The sequence below is a fragment of the Lampetra planeri genome, chromosome 7, assembly GCF_965212315.1.
Source record: "Lampetra planeri chromosome 7, kcLamPlan1.2.h2, whole genome shotgun sequence".
NCBI lineage: Eukaryota > Metazoa > Chordata > Hyperoartia > Petromyzontiformes > Petromyzontidae > Lampetra > Lampetra planeri.
In genome coordinates this window covers 7,647,680-7,670,742 of record NC_136113.1, presented here as the reverse complement: position 1 = coordinate 7,670,742, position 23,063 = coordinate 7,647,680, and the positions used below count along the sequence as shown (strand labels likewise).

Here is a 23,063-nt window from a genome sequence, read left to right as displayed (position 1 = left end):
CACAAATCGCTACGCCTCTTGGAATATATAAAGTTCCCTTGAGGATTACGTTCCTGACTTTGAAGTGCCTTGCTGATGTTAGCCGGAGGAAATGCGATGAAAGAAACAATGTCTGTGGTTACCAGAAAGACGTTGCTCTGATTGCACACGAGTGAGAGCAAGAAATTAACACGACGAACATTACTAACGTAACTTATGGGCCAACGTCTTTACACACTGTGCCCCGCTGTGACACATCCCAAGACTAATATCGCCATTGTTTCCGAGCAGTTTGAATGAAACCCACTCACCAGTCTGATGCAACACAGCAGTTGCATAGCGTGGAGCATATGGCTGCCTGCAGAACAAAAAAAATAGGTTACGGTGGTCAGCGGGAGAGGGCACAAAGGAAGACCTTGAATCTGAACTTGCACATGGGCAGGTTGGTTTGGGGAAGAGATTTCCAGACGAGGCAATTCATTTACTTTTTCTTTTCTGATTTCCCCAACCCTAGAGTTGCTTGATCAACTGGCTGATTGGTTTCAGAACGTTATGGTAAAAATCATAGGATGTGCATGTTCACAAAGCTGAATTGTAGATCCTGCGGTTTTATGTAAAGCGGGGTCAAACATTTGGTCCTTCAGCGGGTCCCCCAGGTTAGGTTTGTGCAGCAGGTGCAACTTGCATCAAGGCGTCGATTGAATCGAGATTCTTAAGTGTACAATACACACATCAATTTGCACGTGTTGCAGTTGATGTTGTTTTTCTTCACACGTGTCATTTCACAAGATATTTGCAGGCAAGAGCGTTAAAAAAAAAATATATATATATAAAATTGAAACCTTGAATCGAATAACTGATGGCGGTGAATATAATTATTGGCATATATTTCTTTACAGGAATATGTTGTTACGGAAAGGTAAAAATGTAGAAAGTCCAATGTATTTGACACGTGTGTGCTAAAACAACAACAACAACAACAAAGAGTTTATGTTGAAATCAATAAGTGTTTCATATCAGGCCATTACTAGTAGGCTTGCGTGACACCTTTATTACTAGTTTCCATTACGTCCCAGATCCTTATTTAATGTTGTTCCATTGCCAACGGATTGATCACAAAACTGCGAAGCTTGGAGTTGAGATAGTCCTCAGGTTGTTGATTTTATTACCTCTGCGATTCCACAATGCCTGTTGTGCTCTTATCGAGTTCGGTGGTGATGAGTTCTCAATGCTTGCTGTGGTAGGGGAGGGAGATGGGGAGAGCGAAGAGGAGTACGATGAAGATGACGATGCCAAGAAAGGCTCAACAGACGAGGTAATGCCCGACATGCGCGACACAGATATTACTGCAGTTTTTCTCTTTGATTTAAAGTGTGTATTTAAAGATAAAGCTTATTGTTGAGTATATAAGAGTTTGTTGAAATCAATACGAATAACACAGGAGAGCAAAACTGTAGCATCTTAATTCGCAAAAAAAAAGGTGTGCTCGGACTTGTATGTACGGTATTGAGTTGAACACGTTCGATACACAGTTTACTTGCGTGTCTGACGATTAAACGTGAACCGAGCACCTGCGACTGGATATTGCATCCGACAGATTATTCACGCGGAAACTTTGCGAACGCCGCTGCGGTTCACAGAATTCGGCGTATAAATAAAGCACCTTCGCAAAGACGTATGAAAAAAAAAATATTTCGCCGGCCGCGGTTACTTCTGAGGGTTCTTATAACTCAGCGTGACGAATGCTTTCGCTCCATTTTTAAATTGCCCGACATAGTCAGCGGACCCCATGCAGCTCCGTGCGCATTAGCACGGCCACTCCTGGGCGGCGCGTGTGGGTATTTGCAACGTTACGCTGGGGTGGTTCTGTGCTTGCAGAGCGAGGCCATCGCCACAGAGGAGATGTCCAACCTGGTGAACTACGTGCAGCCAGTCAAGTTCACCACCTTCGAGGCAGCCAGAAGTAAGCGAGACGGTGCCACGCAACAACCCTCTCTCTACCATTGGAACCTCATTTGCCAGTAAAAAATATGCTAATTGGTTTTTTACCCTTCCATCTGGCAACAAAACTGACACCTTTTTTACAAGGAGTCATGTTTGCATAGACCAAAATACCTGCAGTCATAATGCAATCAAAAAACATAACTCTGATAATGTGCACTGTCCTTGAAGTTGATTGGTTCACACCCGAGACAGCTTTCCTTAGAGCCTTGTCTCACATGGGTTGGACCAGGGGCTGGAGCAGATGACGCCTTCTGGCATCATCTGGTCAGTTTTGTTGCCAGATGGAAGGGTAAAAAAACAATTATCAACCCTCTCTCTACTTTGATATTTTGGCTTGGCAGTACCGTAGCGTATTACAGTCAACACGTGCACTTCCATGCCACTCACCTGCATACGTATCGCGAGTGCCTGTGAACAGCTCAATCCACCGATGGTGATGTCTGCTTGCTGGCAGTCCCATTGCGGATGCACACTCACATGCAAATTCATTAGAGGGTGGCCTGTACAGAAACTCATGCAGGGGCACGACACAGTCAATTGTAAACAAACACTGCACAAATGTGAAACGCCAAGCAGAATGAGTAACGATACGATCTGCCGTCTACCTATCAAGAGTTCCGCTCTGGCTTTGACCCCGCTTTTTATTTCAGGAAATGCTGGCCATCACTTAATTGGCACTGCTGTTAAATATTTTACCAACATTTTTTATTTGAAATTAGAAGGGGGGGGAGGGGGCTGCACCTTCAGCAGCAGGGGAGGCACTAACGGGTGACCATTGCATCCTCAATTGCAAAACATCAAAGCATTCACTCCCACTCACTCGCTCGGCCACAGTGGTTAAGATGCATTTTAAATCAAAGTTAATGTTTTGGGGAGGGCGGCTTTTTTTCTCGTACACATTTCTCCTCGCTTCAAAGCGGCACTAGAAAATCTCTTTTCCAAGCCTCCCACTTCATTAACTTAATTAGAACGTCTAGTTGTGATCTTTACTTCCTGCCGGTTTGCCACTCTTCATGCATCCTGCATAATCATGCACACCCTCTAAATATGCAGTCATGTTTGATGCTTGTACGAGCTCTGAATGCAGATCCCGTGGGTCGCTGCGATGTGTGTTGATTTTGTCAAGCCCTTAAAGTATGCTGCATTAAGCACGTACACCCTCCCATACAGTGCTGAGAATTAGGCTATTACCATTATATTGGTATGTAATCAGCACCATGTAAACACTGCATTTATTCACCACAGTGAATGCAGATGTGATGCAGTGTAACGTAGCAAACATGGTGTGCCATCTAGTGTCGCAAAGAGTTGTTTACATACCCAAGCGCATGAGCGGACGTATTGTTGCGGCAGTGGTAATGTTTGCATGCCACATGGTGCTCCAATGTATGCCAATGATACTGCACAAACAATATCTTCAGATAAAAGCTCCCATTGCCTGCGCTTACACATTATTTGAATCACCCCACAAGTAATATAAATAAACACTATTTAATATTCCTTAAGGGATTCGCATTACACGTGGAACATTCAAAATGTTGGACCGGTCTGTTCGCCAGTGGCCTGTACCCCTTGTAATGGTTTATTTTGTTGTTGTATTCTGCAGAAAAAAATCGAAGCTACGAAATGTCCTCTTTTGTTGAGACAAAAGGCATGGAGCAGCTCACCAAGTGCCCCGTGGAATTCGTGGAGTATCCTTTACATTTGAACATTTGACCACCCCCGCATTTAGAACATTCAACGGGCAGCTTGAATAGCCTTTGAGTCTATGACCTTGTTACATTTTTTCTTCTTCTTGTAAATACAATTGGAATCACTGCGGTAATACTTGCATGCAGCCCATGCACCACCATTGCTGGCATGTGAGGTGCAGATGAAAACTCATTGCTAATTTACCATCAGTTGGCATGACATTTGAACATTCAGTCCCCGTTTCCGTCTTGAAGCAGCCCAGCTATTTTTGTCCCGTTGAAGCCGAAGGCATCAACACTCTCTGCTGCCCACACATTTCTTCACTCGCACGGCGGTTCAGATACAACAAGTGTCAGCTGAGTCGCATCTACCCGAAGGGCACGCGTGTCGACTCTTCAAACTACATGCCGCAGGTGTTCTGGAATGCTGGCTGTCAGCTGGTTGCCCTCAACTACCAAACAATGGGTAACCCCTGCTCCTCACCTACATCAGCACACGATAGCATCCCACGGCATAGACAGCGGGTGGCCTTCAAAAGTGTGTTCAAGGCAAAAGTTTCTCCCCACGCTATAACATGAGCACAGGGGCCATGCTCACCTCAGTTTGGTAAGCGTGATAAAAGTGGCAGAAATTCCACATTGTTATGACAGGGCCTTGTCCGTTCACGAGATAATCACTACTGGTGTGTATTATATCATGTTTAATATGTGGACATTATTAATTAGTTCCTTCGGTGCACAATTCATTTCCAGATGTTTAATGAAAGAGTCATTTGTCTTCAGAAACACGATGCTGCAGATGAATAATAGCCTTTGTTTTGTTTCTGCGGAACAGACCTGGCCATGCAATTAAACATCGGCATGTTCGAGTACAACCGCAGGAGCGGCTACATCCTCAAGCCAGAGTTCATGCGGCGTTCAGATAAGCACTTCGACCCATTCTCTGATAACACGGTGGATGGGATCATTGCTAACACCGTCTCTGTGAAGGTGAGGCCAGGAGGGGGCATCTACCGCTTAGCACGGATACAGCACTTACGATTCTCTTACCCAACACAGCGAGCACACACCTTTGGCCCGGCTTGGCGCAGCGCTGTCCTGACATGTCACTTGTCGAGAGAAATGCTGGGCCCTCATTATTGGCTGCCCCCTTCTCCCCCCTTATTCATCCCACATTCCCCCATCACCATCCCCATTCCCCATTCTCAAATGGCGCAACTTTGCCCAGGCTGTGATTGTACGTTTTGGGGGCACGGCGGTGCCGAGATGTTAACTACCTCTCCTGGTATACAGGAGGTCGTGGGTTCGATCCCGGCCCTGATGCCTGTATATTTGGAGTTTGCATGTTCACCCTGTGGTCTTGTGGATATTTCTTCGGGTGCTCCGGGTTTCCCCTCCACAATTAGAGTATTTTTTGCATGGTAAGCCACTTCGTTGAGCTATCATGTGGCCAGGTCGCTCTTGACAGAAATAGTTATCTAGCTCAGTGGGCCTTACCTGATAAAATAAAAAATAATTTAGTTTAACTAAACACGTAACTTTGCTCAATTTTACTTGGGACAAATATTGCCATGAAGCAGGTGGCTGAAATATTAAACGACAAAATAAATCGCTGTGTACCATACATTTAGTATTCACCATAGGAGTCGGTTCAGTTTCCATGATATTCATTGCTTGACTCCAATATCCCAATTGTATCCTATGGACTGCGCATTACATGTACATAGTATGACACATTGGTCAATTAGGAAATTACTATATGTTTGTGATTAATTTACAAGCCTTCCCCGAGCTTGGAATGCCAGTACAGTTGTACCCTCCTTCCTCCCAACACTCAAGTCAGGCCTGTGTATCGGAATCAGAATGAGAACCTTTATTTAGACTTCAAGAACATCCGATGAGCTATGAAGCTCGTTTTCACAGATGTCCATTGGGGGCGGGTCATAAAGTTTGTTGTTGCCGATTAAACAAATATTGTTTAATGGTGAAACTTACCCGTCACGTGGCCGTGTGCAGGTGATTTCAGGCCAATTCCTCTCTGACAAGAAGGTCGGCTGCTTCGTGGAAGTGGACATGTTTGGGCTGCCTGTCGATACGAAGAGGAAAATTTACAAGACCAAGACGGCACCTGGAAACTCCATCAACCCCGTTTGGGACGAGGAGCCGTTTGTATTTAAGAAGGTACCATCATACACGCGTTATGAAATGTGCATTCAATCCACGCAGAATGCAAATGACGCCTGTGATATACATTGGGTGTTGGAAAACTATACGGGCGATTTTAAATGTGTTTTTCAACTGATAAGTAAAATAATAAAACTTTTTCCAGCATGTCTTTAATGGCCTCATGGTGTAATCGAGTCCTCTGAGGCAACAAATTCGTCATTTATTTCTAAAACATCCAAGCGTAAAAACGTGTGTACATTTTGAAAATCTAAACTGTCACGCACATTGCATGTTTGTTTGTTTTTGGTTTCTTACGTAATCTTCGGTGTTTTTTGATACGTTTCGCATTCAAGTTTAAAGAACTGTTGCTCATCGTGTTTACCCCCCACCCCCCCCCCCCAATACTCGGCACCGTCATGCCACGTTCCTCTGCCGTATTAACCCCTGGGCCCCACCCCTCTATGACTGGTGCCGTAGGTGGTGCTGCCCACGCTCGCCTGCCTCCGAGTCGCCGTATTTGAGGACGGCGGCAAGTTCTTGGGCCACCGCATCATGCCCGTGTCGGCCATCCGCCCGGGTGCGCTTGTGTTCAGAACAAAATTATTTTGGTGGTACCGCATTCGCAGTGGTGCATAAGCTCAGATTAAAAACAAAAAATTAACACATTCGTCGGTAACACTTCCCTAGAAGTAAAAAATATATAAATATGCAATAGATACAATGAGCTGTTGCAGGCATTGTCCCTATTAATATCACTTATGAAGAATAATACCCAAAATATTGCCAATAGTATGTGTTGTTTTCCATTTTAGGGCAGGTTACTGATGAATCTGTTGAGCTTTTGTGTATTTTGATGAATAGAATTGTATGTTTCGATTTAAAGCTTTCGTGACTGCAGGGATTCATCTTCTTGGTTCTTTCGGTAAAGTCACGTGAGAATTATTTTATTTTATTATGTTTTTTTTATTACTTCCCTTCTACGTGACTTTACCGAAAGAACCAAGAAGAATTGTATGTTTTAATGCCTAGGATTAATTACAATATTTGGGAATGCATTCTGGCTCATAATATTAAGCAGAAGCCAAGCAAGGTTTAACCTGGATATTGCTTTGATGGGTGACCACAATGCATAACAGGCGTCATGGGCTAAGTTGTGGGCAGCAGAGAGAAAATGCATTAAAACTGTTGATGCACTTCGGTGTTCCCTTGTCTCTGCTCTTTGCTTTAACTAGCCCACAATGAACCAGTATTGTGAAGCGTGATTAAATAACCCCCATGACGTATACAGGGAAGGCCCTCATTCAGCAGCGGATCAATAAATGGCTGAACATGTGCATGTTTAAAGCTCGTATTTGTTCGATACATTACATTAAATCTTCTCTGTATAACAACATGTTAATTTTAAGTGGTGGGAAAGCTATAATTGTGCCTAAGTGGCCTGACTGCTATAAATATCCTATTTTATATAACAGCATAGGTTTAAACTCTTTTGTAATTATGCGAGGTATTGAAATTGTGCAAAAATTACATGAAATAAGAACATTACGCAATCATAAATGTGTGCGAGGGAAGGATTCATTTAATTAACATTTTACTTGGGGGGGGGGTCCTTCATCCAGCAGAGGCTGGAGAATGACTGTGGATTGACACTGGAAATTAAAATGAGATGTATGGTTTTGTGTTTAGGTTATCGGCACATCTGTTTGCGTAACGAAAGCAACCAGGCCCTGGCCTTACCAGCCATCTTGGTCTACATACAAGTCAAGGACTATGTCCCCGATGCATTTGCAGGTTCGTGTCCTTTACTTCAAACATATGAGCGTTCATAACACGCACGACTTACTTTCGGTCGGGGTCAGCGACCAGGAAGACATTTCCATGCCCAGCACATGACATCCACAGTAGATCTCACTGTCGCCGTGGCAACGAATCATGTGCCCAGCCCCTTCTGGCATACCAAGCTATGAGGAAAATATTCGGTCGTAAATGTAGCCCCTGATTACATGGGTGCTACACCCAGCTCTCCTTTGCATTGAAGAGTTATTGTTGAGAGTGTGCTGTCACCTGGTGGCAATGAACACTGTTGGATAATAAGGGTGGAGCCGTGGCCTAGTGTTTACCAAATTGCGCTATGAACCTGAATGGCCCCAATTTGACTCTTGACCACAGCCAATGAGCTCACATCAGTAGCGAGTGATATTTAATCCAGTCCTGGGCCCCGGCACTCACCACCCCTTCTCCAACCTGCACTGACCGGCGTGGTGAAATATGATCAAACAAACCCCTCTTAGACTGAAATACCATGGGAAGGCCTTCCTCAAGCAGTGATGATGATCTTTGGACGAAAAACTAATTATGTTAGAAAATACACGTAATTTATCTCTACACGTACTATGCAAGTTCAAACAGACAAAAACATGCGTTAAAAGGACACTCTTCCAAGACATGCCGATTGTATGTTGCATACGGACTACGGCTGTGTGTTGTGTGTTGTTTGACACGTACGGGTTTTCCGGCCCGCATTATTATCCCGACACACCGGGGTTTTTCCCCTCATTTCCAGGTTTGATCGAAGAGGTGCTGCTTCAGTATAAAAACCGCCGAGACACATTTGCGTGCCGCCGTTCCCTCCCCAGATTTGACGGAGGCGCTCGCCAATCCCATTCGCTACGTGAGCCTCATGGAGCAGAGAGCCCAGCAGCTGGCAGCGCTCATCGGCGAATTCGACGAAGGGACTACGGAAGTGCGTATGGCTCATGGGCCTCGCTGCCCTGTTGGAGATGTGGCGTATTGCTGCGAATGTATACAATCTCGCTTTGCCATACAGTGCGAAATATTTACATGCAGTTTCTCCCCACCCACCCACCCCGCTCACACAATGTTTTGCAGGTTGCTCATTTTTTTGGCCCACTTACAATATTGAAGATGTGCATACATATGATGTGCCTGACAACTCTGAGTAAATGAAAGTGCACGTATGGCAGCACAATCCAGTCACCTGTGTATGGTTCTGGTCAAGTGCAATTTCTTTTAAAGCATTGTTTTGTTTCCAGCTTGTAATCCCCGCTTCGTACTTACAGTGTTGCGCGTATTCAACCCAAGTTGATTAGCAGATTGGCGAGCGTGGCCCATTGCCAAGGATGCCTCCGGATTGATTCGCACACTGCTTGCTTGTTGACAGGAAGTCGTTCCCAAGATCATTAAGAAGGAGGAGAACGGCGTGAGTGCTTTGGTGCTGAGGCAGATTTCCGAGGATGGGCCAATATCCATGCCCCCTGCACCGCACAAAGTGGCCGCGCCACCCGGAGCTCCGCAGGGATCCGGCCCAACCGACACTGTCAAGTCACCAGGTACAGCGCCGCATGCGCTCCATACAGACCATCAGCAATTCACCACACCTCCCCAGCAATTAATTGAACTTTCAAGATTCAAGGTCAGCATGTGGTTAACGAAGCGATACCTTGTCTGATTTATTAGAGTCTCGTTTGTACTGTTTCTCATTTTACAACTGTGTTCTCTCCGTTAGTGTAGATTATAATTTCACCACTGATTTGCATAAAAAGCATGGCCAAAACCTACTGGAGGGGCTCTACAGCTTTCTCTAGAGCAGGCCCTTGCACCAGCAGTAGCGTGAAACAAGTAATTGCAGAGCTGCCCCTTTGCCCACGATACATACGCATTCCAATCAATTCATGCATTGTAAGTGCAACACATGTTATGCTCTAAGTCGATCACATTGTTGCATGGCTAGTTTCATATTTGTATTTTAACAACCATTAATATTTCAGCAGGGATAACCCCATCGATGTTTGCCCCTATTTAACCTTCATAACCGGAGTGTATTTTAATCTTATCAAAACTGGTAACAGTATAACTCACAATTTTATATATTAACTATTGAAATGAGGGCACCTTCGTAGCGAGATGTAAACTACCTCACCTGATATACAGGAGGTCGTGGGTTCAATCCTGGCCCTGACACCTGTTATATATTTAGAGTTTGCATGACTCTCCATGGTCACGTGGATTTTTCTCCGGGCCTTCTGGTTTTCCCTCCACATTTAGAAACATACGTTTAGAGTATTTGCTTGCTATAAATTTGCACATGATAAGCCACTTTGTCGAGCTATTATTCGTAACCAAATCACTGCTGAAAAAGAGCTGTATAACTGTGGGCCTTATCTGGTAAAATAAAAAGTTTCGTTTAGAAATATGTCATCATTTTAGCAAGTGAGGGATAGTTCTTATGCAGCTCCAAGTCATGTGCACTGTTCCAGTGCATCGCTCACACTTTTATTATCGTTCCTATGCCACTTTCGACATTTTATTTAATTTTTGCCAAAGCAAAATTTACGAAGAGACTTCATGAAGATGAAATTATCCCTGTCGCAGGCTAGGCTTAGTATGTTCAGCCTCAGTGTCATTACATAAAGTAACAGTTCTATGTGCACTTTAAAACATAACTTTCCCCACATTTGCATTGCAGCAAAACCACCACCACAGAAAGATGACGTCTTGGCCAGCATCTTGAGAGGTAACCTCTTGCCAACTCAGCTTTTTGTTTTGACATTTGCCAAAAAAAAACGCCCCTTCAGCAATATTTAACTATATATCCCTACATTTGTTTAATTAAAACGTGGACCTTTAACATTTGAGTAACTGAAGATTATTTACATTTCACGAGAACTGCTGGGATCATCATCTTCGATGGAGATTCAGTCCACAAATTTCCGTGGTACATATTGTACACGTGAGAGGCACGCCTCGAATTACACTGAAAGACGCATGAATTGGAGAGCATATGCGGGTGAATAACATCAGTCAAACTGTTAAGAAAAGTGAGTGGGCTTTGGTAGGAGGGTTGATGGCCAATGGTCAAAAGAACTAACAAAAGTGGCAATTTATGTTTCTAAGATCTGTCCCTCTAATTTGTCCTCAACGATTAAGGCATGCTATCTCGCTGTTAGTGTGTGGTCGCCGTCGTGTGGAAACGGGTTGATCTCCAGCAGTGTCTCTCTGCAGGTGTGGAGGCTCTCACGGTGGAGCAAATAAAGCAGCACAAGGCCATTCTGAAGCTGCAGTTCAAGCAGCACAAGGAGGCCAAAGACCTGAGCAAACGGCACCAGAAGCGCATCGCCGAGCTGGCCAAGGAGCAGATGGCGAGGCTGTCCGACCTTCAGGCGGAGCTCATTAAGCAGAGGGTCAGCTTGGAGAAGGCCCTCAAGAAGTCAATTAAGAAGAAGTGAGTTTCAACCGGCATGCGGCCAACTCAATTTGCAAGGCAGGACACCGGGTTCAGTCCACAATTTCCATCGATTGGATTTTCAGGAAAAGTGTCAACCGACGTTAACTTTTCGTTTTTGTCCCTCTGTCAATTTTTTGTCGTCGGCTGCAGGAGCAGGTCACTGAGCATGTCTCCAAGCATGAGCCCCTCCGCCAGCCTGGAGGGCGAGTTGTCGGCGCTGGAGGGGCAGGGCGGCCGCCAGATCACGGAGATGAAGCAGCAGCAGCAGGAGGAGATGCTGCACATGCGGCAGGACCACTGCGAGCTGGAAAAGGCGCGCAGGCAGCAGCACATCAAGCAGGTGCGTGTCCGACGTCCGATATCGCGCGGAGGAAGGTTCAGAGCGGCCACCAGGCTCCCGACGAGAGGTCGGAGGAATACCTCAGCTTTTTCGAATCAAAATGTGCCCCTCTGAAAGTCGAGAAGAACGGCACTGCCAAGGCCTCGATCATTTCAGACGTTCACCAGGCTACTCTGAGTCGTCCGCTGGCTCACCCAACTAATCTCAACACGAACGTACAGATGTTGCCGACAGACTCCCTGCCCCTGAGAGAAAACATAAGTATATTCTTGTTTTCCAGGAGGAAATCTTGTCTGTGTAATGGCCAATACTGGCGTTGTATGATGTCATTTACGGTGTTTTTGCAGTAGCGTCCTGATAGTCGCTGTCTGTAATTGGATGGAATCCATCGCATGGAGCTTGTTTCCAGCGAATACTCATTCATTGTCTACTAATTACAAAATATTTTACATTCGCACTAACTTTCATTCGAATAAATGTCACTTACTGAGATAAAAAAAAAGTTAATTGGAAATATGGTCATTAAAACTCCTCTCATCACTATACCTATTATCCGCTCTTCCTATTGATCATTACCCTAAATCTATCCACGTAAATTAATGGTCTGGTCAAGAGTTATTTTTGTTATTCGAGTCTTTGCACAGATAAGAGGAGCGACCTGGAAGTTGTTAATATTTAACGCAATTATCCAAGCTGTTTGCGCAAATGAGTCACTGGAGTTTTGCCCCCCCCTCCCCGAAACGCTGAATTAATTCCATGATATGAGCCTTTGCTGGAATGAAAGAAGTGACCAAAAAGTGGCGGAAAATTAATCCAATTATTCAGCATGTGCATAGATAAGTCACAAGGAAGTGGTTTCCCCTGGAGAAATTATTTGCAGAGACGAACACAGATATAATCTTCATCTTCTGCATTTACATGCCAGCGCCTTTCATCACCTCTCAGCCCAAACATCCTAAGGGCATCCACAGTGTGGTAGTGGTCCCTGTGTGACACAGGGTGACTCCGCACCCAGCCTGCCAGTGGAGACTGATGATCGTAATCCCAATTGAGTAATTTACGGATAATACTTTGGAATTTGGCAATGTTTGACGTAAAACAAATATCCCTGCAGTCACGAAAGCTTTAAATCGAAAAGTAAAACAAATACTTCAGGGGATATTTACCATCCACGTTGACGCATATATATGGTGAATACAACTGTAGTAATAACCAGGGCAGCCTGCTAGAATTGAACCGCGAACCTCTGCGAAATGGCAGGTGTCAGTACTCACATACTAGGCTCTGCCCCAGAAACTACTCCACAGAAATAGTTTAATGATCATTTGGCAGTGGTGCACAAGCACAATTTACGAACAAAACTCAGCACATTGTCAACAACACTGCCTTAAAAAAAATATATATACATATTATAACGAGAAACGTTTTAGGCAATTGCCCTTCATCATTGCACATGTGCTATGAGGAAGGGCCACTCCCCACATGTCAATCAGATATGTATTTAGAACTTAATTCGCACCATACGTCGCCAACCGTGATAATAGGTGCGGAGGTATGAACATTTCCCCTGTCATTGCAACTACCACATTTGCCAACAGGCCTATAGGAGTCAAAAAAAAATAATCCACTCACATACAGCACGCACAACCATTTCCTCACCAGCCTCGGTGTGCTGTGAATGTTTTCTTAATTCTCTGGACCTCGCTGATGGTTACGGTATTTGTTCGCCCTCTTCTGGTGAAAAGGAAGCGGTGCATGTAAAATCGCATGAGTACCGTGTAATATTAACACACTGGTACAGGTGTAATGATCAAAATCTAAAGAAAACATACAGCACATTTTTGTTGCACAATTAAGATAAATGTAGAAAATGTCCTGGGTTAGATTACCGTTAAAATTAAGATTTTCCTGTCTGACTTGGTCAACCCAATGTGACACCTACATTTACCAAGCCAGACACATCAGAATATACACTATGGGAACCTCATTTGCCAGTAAAAATATGATCATTGGTTCTTTACCCTTCTATCTGGCAACAAAACTGACACCTTTTTACAAGGAGTCATGTTTGCATAGACCGCAATACCTGCAGTCATAATACAAACAAAGAACATAACTCTGATAATGTGCACTGTCCTTAAAGTTGATTGATCCACACCCGAGACAGCTTTCCTTAGAGCCTAGTCTCATATGGGTTGGACCAGATGACGTGCGCCTTTTGGCGTCATCTGGTCCAACCCATATGAGACTAGGCTCTAAGGAAAGCTGTCTCGGGTGTGGATCAATCAACTTTAAGGACAGTGCACATTATCAGAGTTATGTTCTTTGTTTGTATTATGACTGCAGGTATTGCGGTCTATGCAAACATGACTCCTTGTAAAAAGGTGTCAGTTTTGTTGCCAGATAGAAGGGTAAAGAACCAATTATCACATTAGAATATGTTGTGCAGGTCTTTAAATATCACGAAGCATTGCACTGAAAGTGTGATGCATGGAGCACCTACAACCAAATCAACCTAAAATGTACCCAATCTTGTCAGATCTCACAAGCAAATCAGACTGCAGCTTGGTTAATGCTGCCGATGAATACCAGATGTTGTCGGCTTGGGCTGCACGGTGGCCAGTTGATAGCATTACAGGAATTGATTTGCGAGTCTGTTCGGAGCTTTGAATGTTATCCCTTCGAACAGAAGGTGTGGGCTTTCTCTGGGTACGCCAGTTTCCTCCAACGTGCCAAATCCCCAATGCAGGAACCCTCCTGATAAACTATCTTAAAACTCAAGTATTCCTGCGCAATAAAATTATTTCTGATTGTAAAAGTGTAACGACAAAATCAAATTATGCTTGATTTGCAATGGAAGAGGACCGACCAGTGCTCGGCTGCTTTTATTGCATTGCTCGCATTATTCACCACGCACTGCTGCACCAGTTTCCAGTCTGGTCTTGCAGGGGATGGAATACAAGCCGTGCATGCTTATCTACACAAGTGTTTACACCGAGCCCTGCGCTGTCCTATCTCGCTGATTTGTGTGCGGTGCCAGTCGCTGCCTGAGCCAGTGTCGTAAACTCCGGGCAGCAGCAGCAGCACACGATGACCTGATTGTTCGCACACAGACGTCGAGATAGCGGGCCCCAGTAGCTTTGCAGTGTCCAGCCGTCCACTCACGCACCCACCTATTCAATCACTCACTCACCCACTCACTCACTCACCCACCCACTCACTCACCCACTCCCCCACCTACTTGCCTCACCAATTCACCCGCTTGTTCACTCAACCGGATCACACTCAACCACACTCATCGACTCTGCCACCTACGCAACCCGCTTACTCACTGATAATTATGATTGTTATAATGATCAGTGTTTTTATACCGCATCATTCGTGCAAATTGTATCTCAGAATGCTGCACAATCTACGACATAGAGGTACATATATATTATGAAACCCCTCTTGACGACGGTAATTCGTTCCACGAAACCGGTCGTTAAGTGATTTGGTCGTTAAGCGAGTATAGGAAATACACGTTAAAGGCTTAATTCGTTCTGATAGCATCGAAAAGTTACCCTTTTTCGCCCAAAAAACGTACTTTATAATATTAAAACTATTGATATTAATACATACAGATACTAACAACATTATACATACATAATATTAAAAGCATGGTTAACCCATGCATTAATTAATATTTACTGTACCTATATCAGCCCGTCATTAACATGGGAACGGTCGGTAAGCGAACACATTGAGCTCTATGGAGGTCCGTCGTTAAGCGATTAGTCATTAACAGGGGTGGTCGTTAAGAGGGGTTCTACTGTATGAAGGTGTTTTCAGCCACAATTAATGTTTATAGGTGTGGGAGGAAACTGGATCACCCGGAAAAACCCACGCATGGCAGCGGCCAACACTCGCATAATGCTGACAAAAATAAATATCGAGATTAGTCCACACCTAGTGCACCGCATTCTACTGGCAAGCCAGGATATGGCATCTCTACGCCCACGGGAAGGGAGTTTCACAAAATGTATGTGATGCCGCAGCCCTCGCTTTCTATAGCGCTGGGTTACAGCTGTGTGCTGCCACCCCACGGATTCACCGACACATCCATTCACCTGCTCACCCACCCACTGATTATACCCACTCACACTCACACACTCACCCACTCACACACTCACCCACTCACACACTCACCCACTCACACACTCACCCACTCACACACTCACCCACTCACACACTCACCCACCCACTCACTCACACTCACACTGACCCCAAACTTTTTCAGTGTCCGGCCCATTTACGTGGAACTTATTTCCGATCACCGTCTGGGATTTGTCGTCGTCAGCCAGTTCTGCAGTAGAGTCAAGACGGAAATTATTTGTAAATCGTTTAAAACATAGCCAATGTTGTGGTAGACTTTGTGTACTAGGAATGGTGTTAATGGAAATTGCACTCCGTGTGTGTTGTTTGGCATGTGGTGCAAGTGCCCCCCAGATGGTTCAGACAATGCACTAAGTTGGCAGCGGTAGTGTCGTGGTTAGCGCGTTGCGTTACCAACCCAGAGGCCCGGGTTCTATTCCCGATCATGGCCAATACCATTGACGATTATCTGAACTGGTCCTGGGCCTCCCCTAGGTCGACTCAGCCTCAATTGAGTACCTGGTGCGGTGTGTAAACATCGCCACTGGGGGAGACAAAGGCGACCGGCAGTGGCGCTGCCCACACGCACCCCTCATGTGCCGTGCCGACCTTCATCGATGCTCGCTAACGGCACTTGCCCCAGAAGTCTGTTAAGGCTATACCGGGGGATCTTTGTCTTTGGTGCCTTTGTTCCTAGATGGTGCAGAAACTGCACGAAGTTGCCGTGGAGTGCCAGGCTACTCAGCTCAAGAAGCTGAGAGACATCTGTGAGAGGTGAGGCTGCACCTCCTGATTCATCACAAACGATGAATGTGAACTAAACGTGGTATGGGTACCTGTTTTAGAAAAAAACACATTTTAGTTCAAGTTGGTTCAATTACAAAATACAGCCAACACAGAAGGAGATAACCATTCTCTTTCTGCCTTTGTTATTAGAAACTGATGCCAGACTACACCTGCCTTGTCAAAAATGGTGTAGCTTTTTTTAAGTACCCAAAACTATTTATTGAGAAGATTACATAACAGTATTTGTTTTGAACGCCCTTCACAAAAAATGTATTTAAATTTTAGGGGGCCCAACATAAACAAATTTTTATTTAAGGAATTAAAAAATCTGTCGTATTTGGTTTCAGGATCCTTTAAAACCTCTGAATGCAAATGTTGTAGGCCTAGACTCGAATACTAAACAAAAATATCCACCTAGGGGGGGGGGGGGTCCCGCAAATTGTAAACTTTTCACTTTCAGATTTTTCCTGATATGAGAACAGACTCAATCACGTTTGTATCAAATGTCAGATCTCTACACCATAACCAAGTTCAAGTTAATTTATTAGGTATAGCCCTGTGAGCCATTCGCTGCTCTTGAATCGGGTGCAACCGCAACAAACAAAAAACAAAAACATGAACGAAAAACATCTTAAAGTGAATATGTGACTGAGTGCAAACAGAAAATATGAAAAAACTCAACTTCATCAATAACACCACTTGCCTTAAGAGGAAACATATAAATAGGCGACATTTTGGGCATTGAGCCTTCTTCATAGCACGTAAATATGAGGCTGAATAGGAGATGGCCTCATCGCGTGCTCAAGATTGCCCTCTATTGAAATCGTCTGGTATATTTGCCACTGCTGTTAAGAAAGCACTGGGGGAAAAAAATCAAGTACAGAATTGCAATAATATCAGAGAGGCTTTTTAACTTATTTCAACTTGAGCACTTAAAAAATTTTAACATTCAAAGTAAATAAAATAAATACTAAAATTCCCATTCTTCGGGGTGAGCAGCGACAAAATGGGATCTTTTTTGCCAGCATAAAAGTATGAAAACATAAGAATCGGTTTACCCTTTCTGGCAAGAAAACAAGAGGTGTTAGGACGTTCAAACACCATTCCTTGCAAAAGGTTTATGTTTGGTGTTTTAACGTCTTAACACCTGTTTTATTGCCAGAAAGGGTAAAACCTATTCTTATTTTTTTTATATTCCCATTCTTGTTCATAATTCCTCGAAACTCGGGGCAATGAAGGTATCAGAAAAGGTGGCAATGTGCAATCTAAAGAAGTAGCCTCCGCTTCACCGTTTGTTGTGTGCGAGCGTCAGTCCACGTGTGACAGCAGCGACTTGCCACGCTTTAAGAAACGACGCGAGACCGCTCGACACATTCATCTTCGGCTCTCCAAAGCGACAAGACGGCGCCGTGCGCAAAACAACATCTGCTCTGGTTTTTTTTTTCAGAGAAACTAAAGAGCTGAAGAAGAAAATGGACGGCAGGCGGCAGGAGAAGATCACAGAGGTGATGTCCAAAGACACGAAGGACAAGCAAGAGGTGGAAGGGTACGAGTCGGACCCGAGGGATTGCTGCAGATTTAAAATAATTCCACTCGTGTGTACTTTTTGTTTCTCAAACGTTAATTTATTAAGAGATCGGTGATTCCACAGTAACTGAATTGTACAAGCTATGCAGGTGTATTGGACACGGTGATTAAACGGAATCTCTAATGCTTCACATCGACCTGCCATGTAAGGACATTCAGACTTCAAAACAGCCCAAATTATATTTCAAAGAAATATTGCGATTATCAGGTTCTGTGTGGCGTTGTGTCATTCCGTTACCGTTGGCCACAGACAACACCAGATTCAAATACGTAAGCGTTTGCAGAACAACGCAGTGGCATCTGCTTGTAATAATTGTTCTCAATTCTTTCCTTTGATAGGCTCAAGACTGAAATCAACAGGACCCATATTCAAGAAGTGGTGCAGACAATAAAAATGGTATGTACACACACAGACAATAAGCAACAGCTGATGTTTGTTTTTCCTCAAACACTGGTCTCATGAATTCCCCGTGCTTGTACTGCTTTTGTTATATTTTTCCAAGGATTTGTTTGATTTGCATGATGCATGAGAGTAGAATGACAATAAAAAGGAGCTACTTTATCTTAAATCACCACAATGAGACAAATAACATCATGGGACCTCCTTTGCCAGTACCAAAATATGATAATAGGTTTTCCTCTTTTTTTCTGGCAACAAAACAGGTGTGAAGTTGTTAAAACACCAAACTGAAACCTTTTACAAGGAATCATGTCTGCATTAACCACAATACTTGTGGTCAGAATGCAAACAAAAAACACTCTGATAATAAATGCATTGTCTTTGAAACTGATTGGTCCACACCAGAGATAGCTTTCTTTTAAGCCTCGTCTCAAACAGTGTTAGACCAGATGACGCCAAAAGGCATATTATCAGAGTATGTTTTTTTTTTACATTCCGACCACAAGTATTGTGGTTAATGCAGACATGATTCCTTGTAGAAGGTTTCAGTTTGGTGTTTTAACATCTTAACACCTGTTTTGTTGCCAGAAAAAAGGGGAAAAACCTATTATCATGAGACAAATAAATAATATAAAGTTACTTTCTAAAGTCAGTATAGATTGCATCACATATAGCAATTCGGAGGATGTGGATGTGTAAAAAGGTACTGGCAAAAGAGGTCCCATGAAGTAGCTGCTCACCCCGAGCTCTCATTACTCTGGTAGTGCGTTGTCTTTGAACTGTACGCCTTTTGGCGTCATCTGGTCGAACACCATATGAGACTAGGCTCTAAAAAAAGCTGTCTCTGGTGTGGACCAATTAGTTTCAAAGACAATGCATAAATTATCAGAGTATTGTTTTTTGTTTGCATTTGACTGCAAGTATTGTGGTTAATGTAAGCATGATTCCTTGCAAAAGGTGTCAGTTTTGTTGCCAGAAAAAAGGGGAAAAACCCCTATTAGTATATTTTGGTACTGGCAAAAGAGGTCCCATGATGTAAGGTCAGATATGTTAACATCTATCGAAAAATCACAGCTACATCATGCACAAATAGGTTAACGGACAAAATTAAGTGAAAAAATGGCAATACTTGCATGTGCCGTACTTTAGAAGTGAGTGATTGTATGTGAGATTAAGAACGCATTGCCGTGTCTGGAAAGGTGTGGATTTGTGAGCATCAATACAAAAATGACAGTTACGCCATGCACAAATACTGCACTGGTTGATGGCAGATTAATTCATCAGAGCAGGTATGCGACATTGTATTGTAAATGCCAGTCTATCACATCTCTTAAGCAATGGACGTCCTCATGATCGATGTGGCCATATCTCTGTGCTCGTGTTGCCCAGCTGACGGAATCTCAAACCAAACGTCAAGAGAAGCTGGAAGACTCCCACAAGGAAGTTTTACAGCAGATCCTCGAAGAGGAAACCCAGGTAAGATCAATGACTTCCAAAATGTATTTCGCTCTGAAGCCCATGAGCATTCCATTTCTATTTTATTTTCAAATTCATGTACACACCGATTTTAGAATTTGTTGTACTACTGTCTTTTTTTATAGCTACATTCATTTTCTGGATGTAGAATTGTGGACGATTGCATCACAGCATTTCAATATCATCATTATCAATCAGACATGAGCAATCCACTGCTGGATGAAGGCCTTTTCAAACCTGCCACCATCTCTTGCAATCATGCGATGTCGATGCATTTCGTTTCCATAAAAAAACACATCTACGTCTCCTGCACACAATTTAATTCCACGTCACACCAGAGGCACTGTTGATATGCAATGTAAACTCAAACGACATTATTGCATTCAAATGCATTCAAGGTCAATGTTAATGCATTCATGCAAATGTATAAGAGTGTACAGCTAACAACAGGATCTTTACAAATATAACTTCATCCCACCACCTAGATGGGTGGTGGGGGGGGGGGTTTGCTAGGGTGAAATAGCTTCTCTTCAAAGCACACTCTCGTGGGAGCCTTTCCTCAACACCTTCTCTCCCCCACTCTCCCCGGCACAGTACTTGCAGGCTGTAGCGAACGAGTTTTCTGAGAAGGTTTCCCAGCTCACTGAGCAGCCGTCTCTGCGGCCCAACTAAGGGCTGCCGAGCTGTAGTAAGTACAACGTGGCTTGTCATGGCACGGCATGGGTATGCCGTGGCATCAACAATCACCACCACCACCGTGCAACGTTCGTGGCTTCACACACATTCCACCGCGATGAACCCATGCGGCCAACTTGATGGCCGCTAGCTGATTTGTGTGCCTGACTTCTTTGCCTGCCCAATCTTTTGTATTTTTGTGGCTCTTATTGTTTTAAAAATGGCATGAGTGAATCGGGGGCAGAGATGTTAATGAAAGTCAATTTCACCTCCGAGTGGAAATGCTTGTGCATCACTGCTGTGAATTCAAAAGCATGTTCACACATTGCACCCTACTTCAAATCAAAACTTATCTGACAGTCGCGTGATATAAATATATTGTTTCTCCATAGTCTGTGTCATGAACGCATTGGTATTCACAACAGGTCTGTGCAAGAGCTGAGCTTCAAGAATGTAAAAAAAAGATCCTTTTGGGTGTCCATGCATTATTTACATTATAGCCCAATGCTCATTATTATGAAATCAACCTGAAGTGCATTTACGTAACATTAACGCTTCCACAGCTTTTGATTTAAAACCAATCCTAATCAATGATCACGCAAACAAATTTCTGTTGTGTTTTCACCAAATAAAATAAATTGTGATTATTTATGATCATAGCAACCGGAGAGAGAAGATCGATTTTAAAATGTGATTCATCTCGAACATATTTGTTTTGCGATTTGAGATGTTCTTTTCGTATGAAGCAGTGGTTCTTAACCTTGCACCCTTTTGTATAATGTTAATAAATACATAAGTTTGATGAAACAAAGTAGTTGTACTTAGATGCCCTTGCCTAATTTGTGTTTCGATGATTTACCTTCTAAAAAAAATCTGGCCATGTCTCGCACTCACAGGGGGTGCGTGCACCCCAGGTTAAGAACCACTGGTATAAAGCATAGCAGAGAGAACCAATATAATAAAGTACCATGTGGGTCAAGGTGACATCACTCTGCTGGGTTTTAAATTGTGCTGCTACAGTTGTTTAGGAATAATATGGCAAGTGTGTTCATGGGAACTACTTCCTGCACTCGGCCAGGCTTGAAAAATATCTACAGCTTAGAACATTGTGTGAAATTGAAAATCGAGGTCATGTCCAATTCGAGTGCCTTTGATTCATCTCAAGGTATATAACGTTCAGTCGAACAAGGTTCTTTTAATTTTGTTTTATTATTAAGAACCACTAGAAAAACATATCGCTTATTATATGGCTTCAAAGAGCAAGTCAAAGATGTTATCACACAGACTCAGCTGTCAACTTGGAGCTCAAAATTTGAAAACCCTAGATTTAAAAAAAATTCTATCCACTGCTGGATTTACCACCGATCCAGTGTCGTCACGGGTGTTTGTCGCGAACGTCTTAAAGAACGCTCACTTTATCGCCACAGTACTCGCAGCAGCTGGAGGTGGATCACTCGCGCAAGCTCCAGGCACTGCCCCAGGAGGTGGAGCAGGACATGAGAACGATGATTCTGGATCGTTTCACGGTGGATCCCGTGGAGCTGTCGCCCTCTCCTGGCTCGACGGACGAGAAGGTGGTGGTGCCGCTGGGGGACGGCGGTGGCGGCGTCGAGAGGGAGGCGTTGACGATGGTCACGGACACGGACGACGTCACGAGGCTATAGAGAAGTCCCTCGCAACGAACAAAAACGCTGGGCGTTTGCGATCCTCTGTGTAGTAATTGGCAGCGTGTGAGATGGGACCTCTTGTTAGAGTGGACTTCTTCACGGGCAAATCCGTATTCTGTAAACGCTGCTTGGAAGTTTCGACATTAATTGCAAATTGCTAATTCTCCTTTATTCGTGAATAACAAGGCTGAAGAGGGAATCGAGAAAGTGGGATTCATCCAAGAGATGCGAATCGAAACCTTTGGCACTAGTGCGGATAAAGACCTGAAGATGCTGCGGTTTTCTCCGAGCAACTGGCAGTCCAAACTTCACCGTCATCTCCGGTAACAGCCTTCGCGTTTCAATAAGCACCTCCATAACGCAAAATATTTTCTGTTGCTCCGTGCCACCGCAAGCAACGAGCACCTTCAAGCTTTAGCGGGAGCTGGTGAATTTGTGGTATAGCTTTTGTTGAATGAGAGCAACGATTAGCACAGTTTGAAGTTCAACATACATACAACGCACGTTCATGTTTCGAAGTCATGCGTCATCATTTTAATACGAACATTTCAAGTACAATACATGATATGAAATAATCGTTTTAAAGATGTCACTTCAGTTTTTAGTTTTATTGGGAAATTGGCAAAACGTATTTTGACATGGGCTAAATTGTATACGGAATTGTTCTTTGAAGAGCGCCACAATGAGAGACGTTTAATGCTGTAGACGTGAAAGTGACATTTGGTGAAATGTAGAAAATGCTGTCAAACATTATGAGCGCTAAAAGTAATCGCCAGCGGAAGCATTGGGATCAATCTCATTACGATGCAGAATTGAGCAGCAGTCACAAAATACACGAGGCCATGTGAAAACCTGTACATGTCACAAGGCAAAAGAAAAAATTCAGCATGTTGTACAAGATTATTCACACAAG

At 43.7% G+C, this 23,063-nt stretch overlaps 1 protein-coding gene across 2 annotated transcripts in view; it reads left to right on the top strand.

Moving 5' to 3' along the window:
* PLCB1 (phospholipase C beta 1) overlaps positions 1-22,286 on the top strand; it is a 189,317-nt gene extending 167,031 nt beyond the window's left edge. The window contains exons 17-35 of one of the 2 annotated variants that reach the window (XM_078596202.1): positions 1,224-1,294; positions 1,858-1,942; positions 3,590-3,674; positions 4,016-4,140; positions 4,510-4,664; positions 5,691-5,855; positions 6,318-6,417; positions 7,527-7,631; positions 8,477-8,583; positions 9,022-9,190; positions 10,327-10,374; positions 10,863-11,082; positions 11,236-11,425; positions 16,257-16,333; positions 17,793-17,891; positions 18,272-18,329; positions 19,722-19,808; positions 20,403-20,496; positions 21,911-22,001. In XM_078596202.1, coding sequence (XP_078452328.1) covers positions 1,224-1,294; positions 1,858-1,942; positions 3,590-3,674; positions 4,016-4,140; positions 4,510-4,664; positions 5,691-5,855; positions 6,318-6,417; positions 7,527-7,631; positions 8,477-8,583; positions 9,022-9,190; positions 10,327-10,374; positions 10,863-11,082; positions 11,236-11,425; positions 16,257-16,333; positions 17,793-17,891; positions 18,272-18,329; positions 19,722-19,808; positions 20,403-20,480 — 2,024 coding nt within the window. In that variant the 3' untranslated portion in view covers positions 20,481-20,496; positions 21,911-22,001. Of the gene's footprint in view, positions 1-1,223; positions 1,295-1,857; positions 1,943-3,589; positions 3,675-4,015; positions 4,141-4,509; positions 4,665-5,690; positions 5,856-6,317; positions 6,418-7,526; positions 7,632-8,476; positions 8,584-9,021; positions 9,191-10,326; positions 10,375-10,862; positions 11,083-11,235; positions 11,426-16,256; positions 16,334-17,792; positions 17,892-18,271; positions 18,330-19,721; positions 19,809-20,402; positions 20,497-21,910 lie in introns of both variants that reach the window. The other variant, XM_078596201.1, reaches the window with a different exon arrangement.
* Positions 22,287-23,063: the final 777 nt, after the last annotated feature.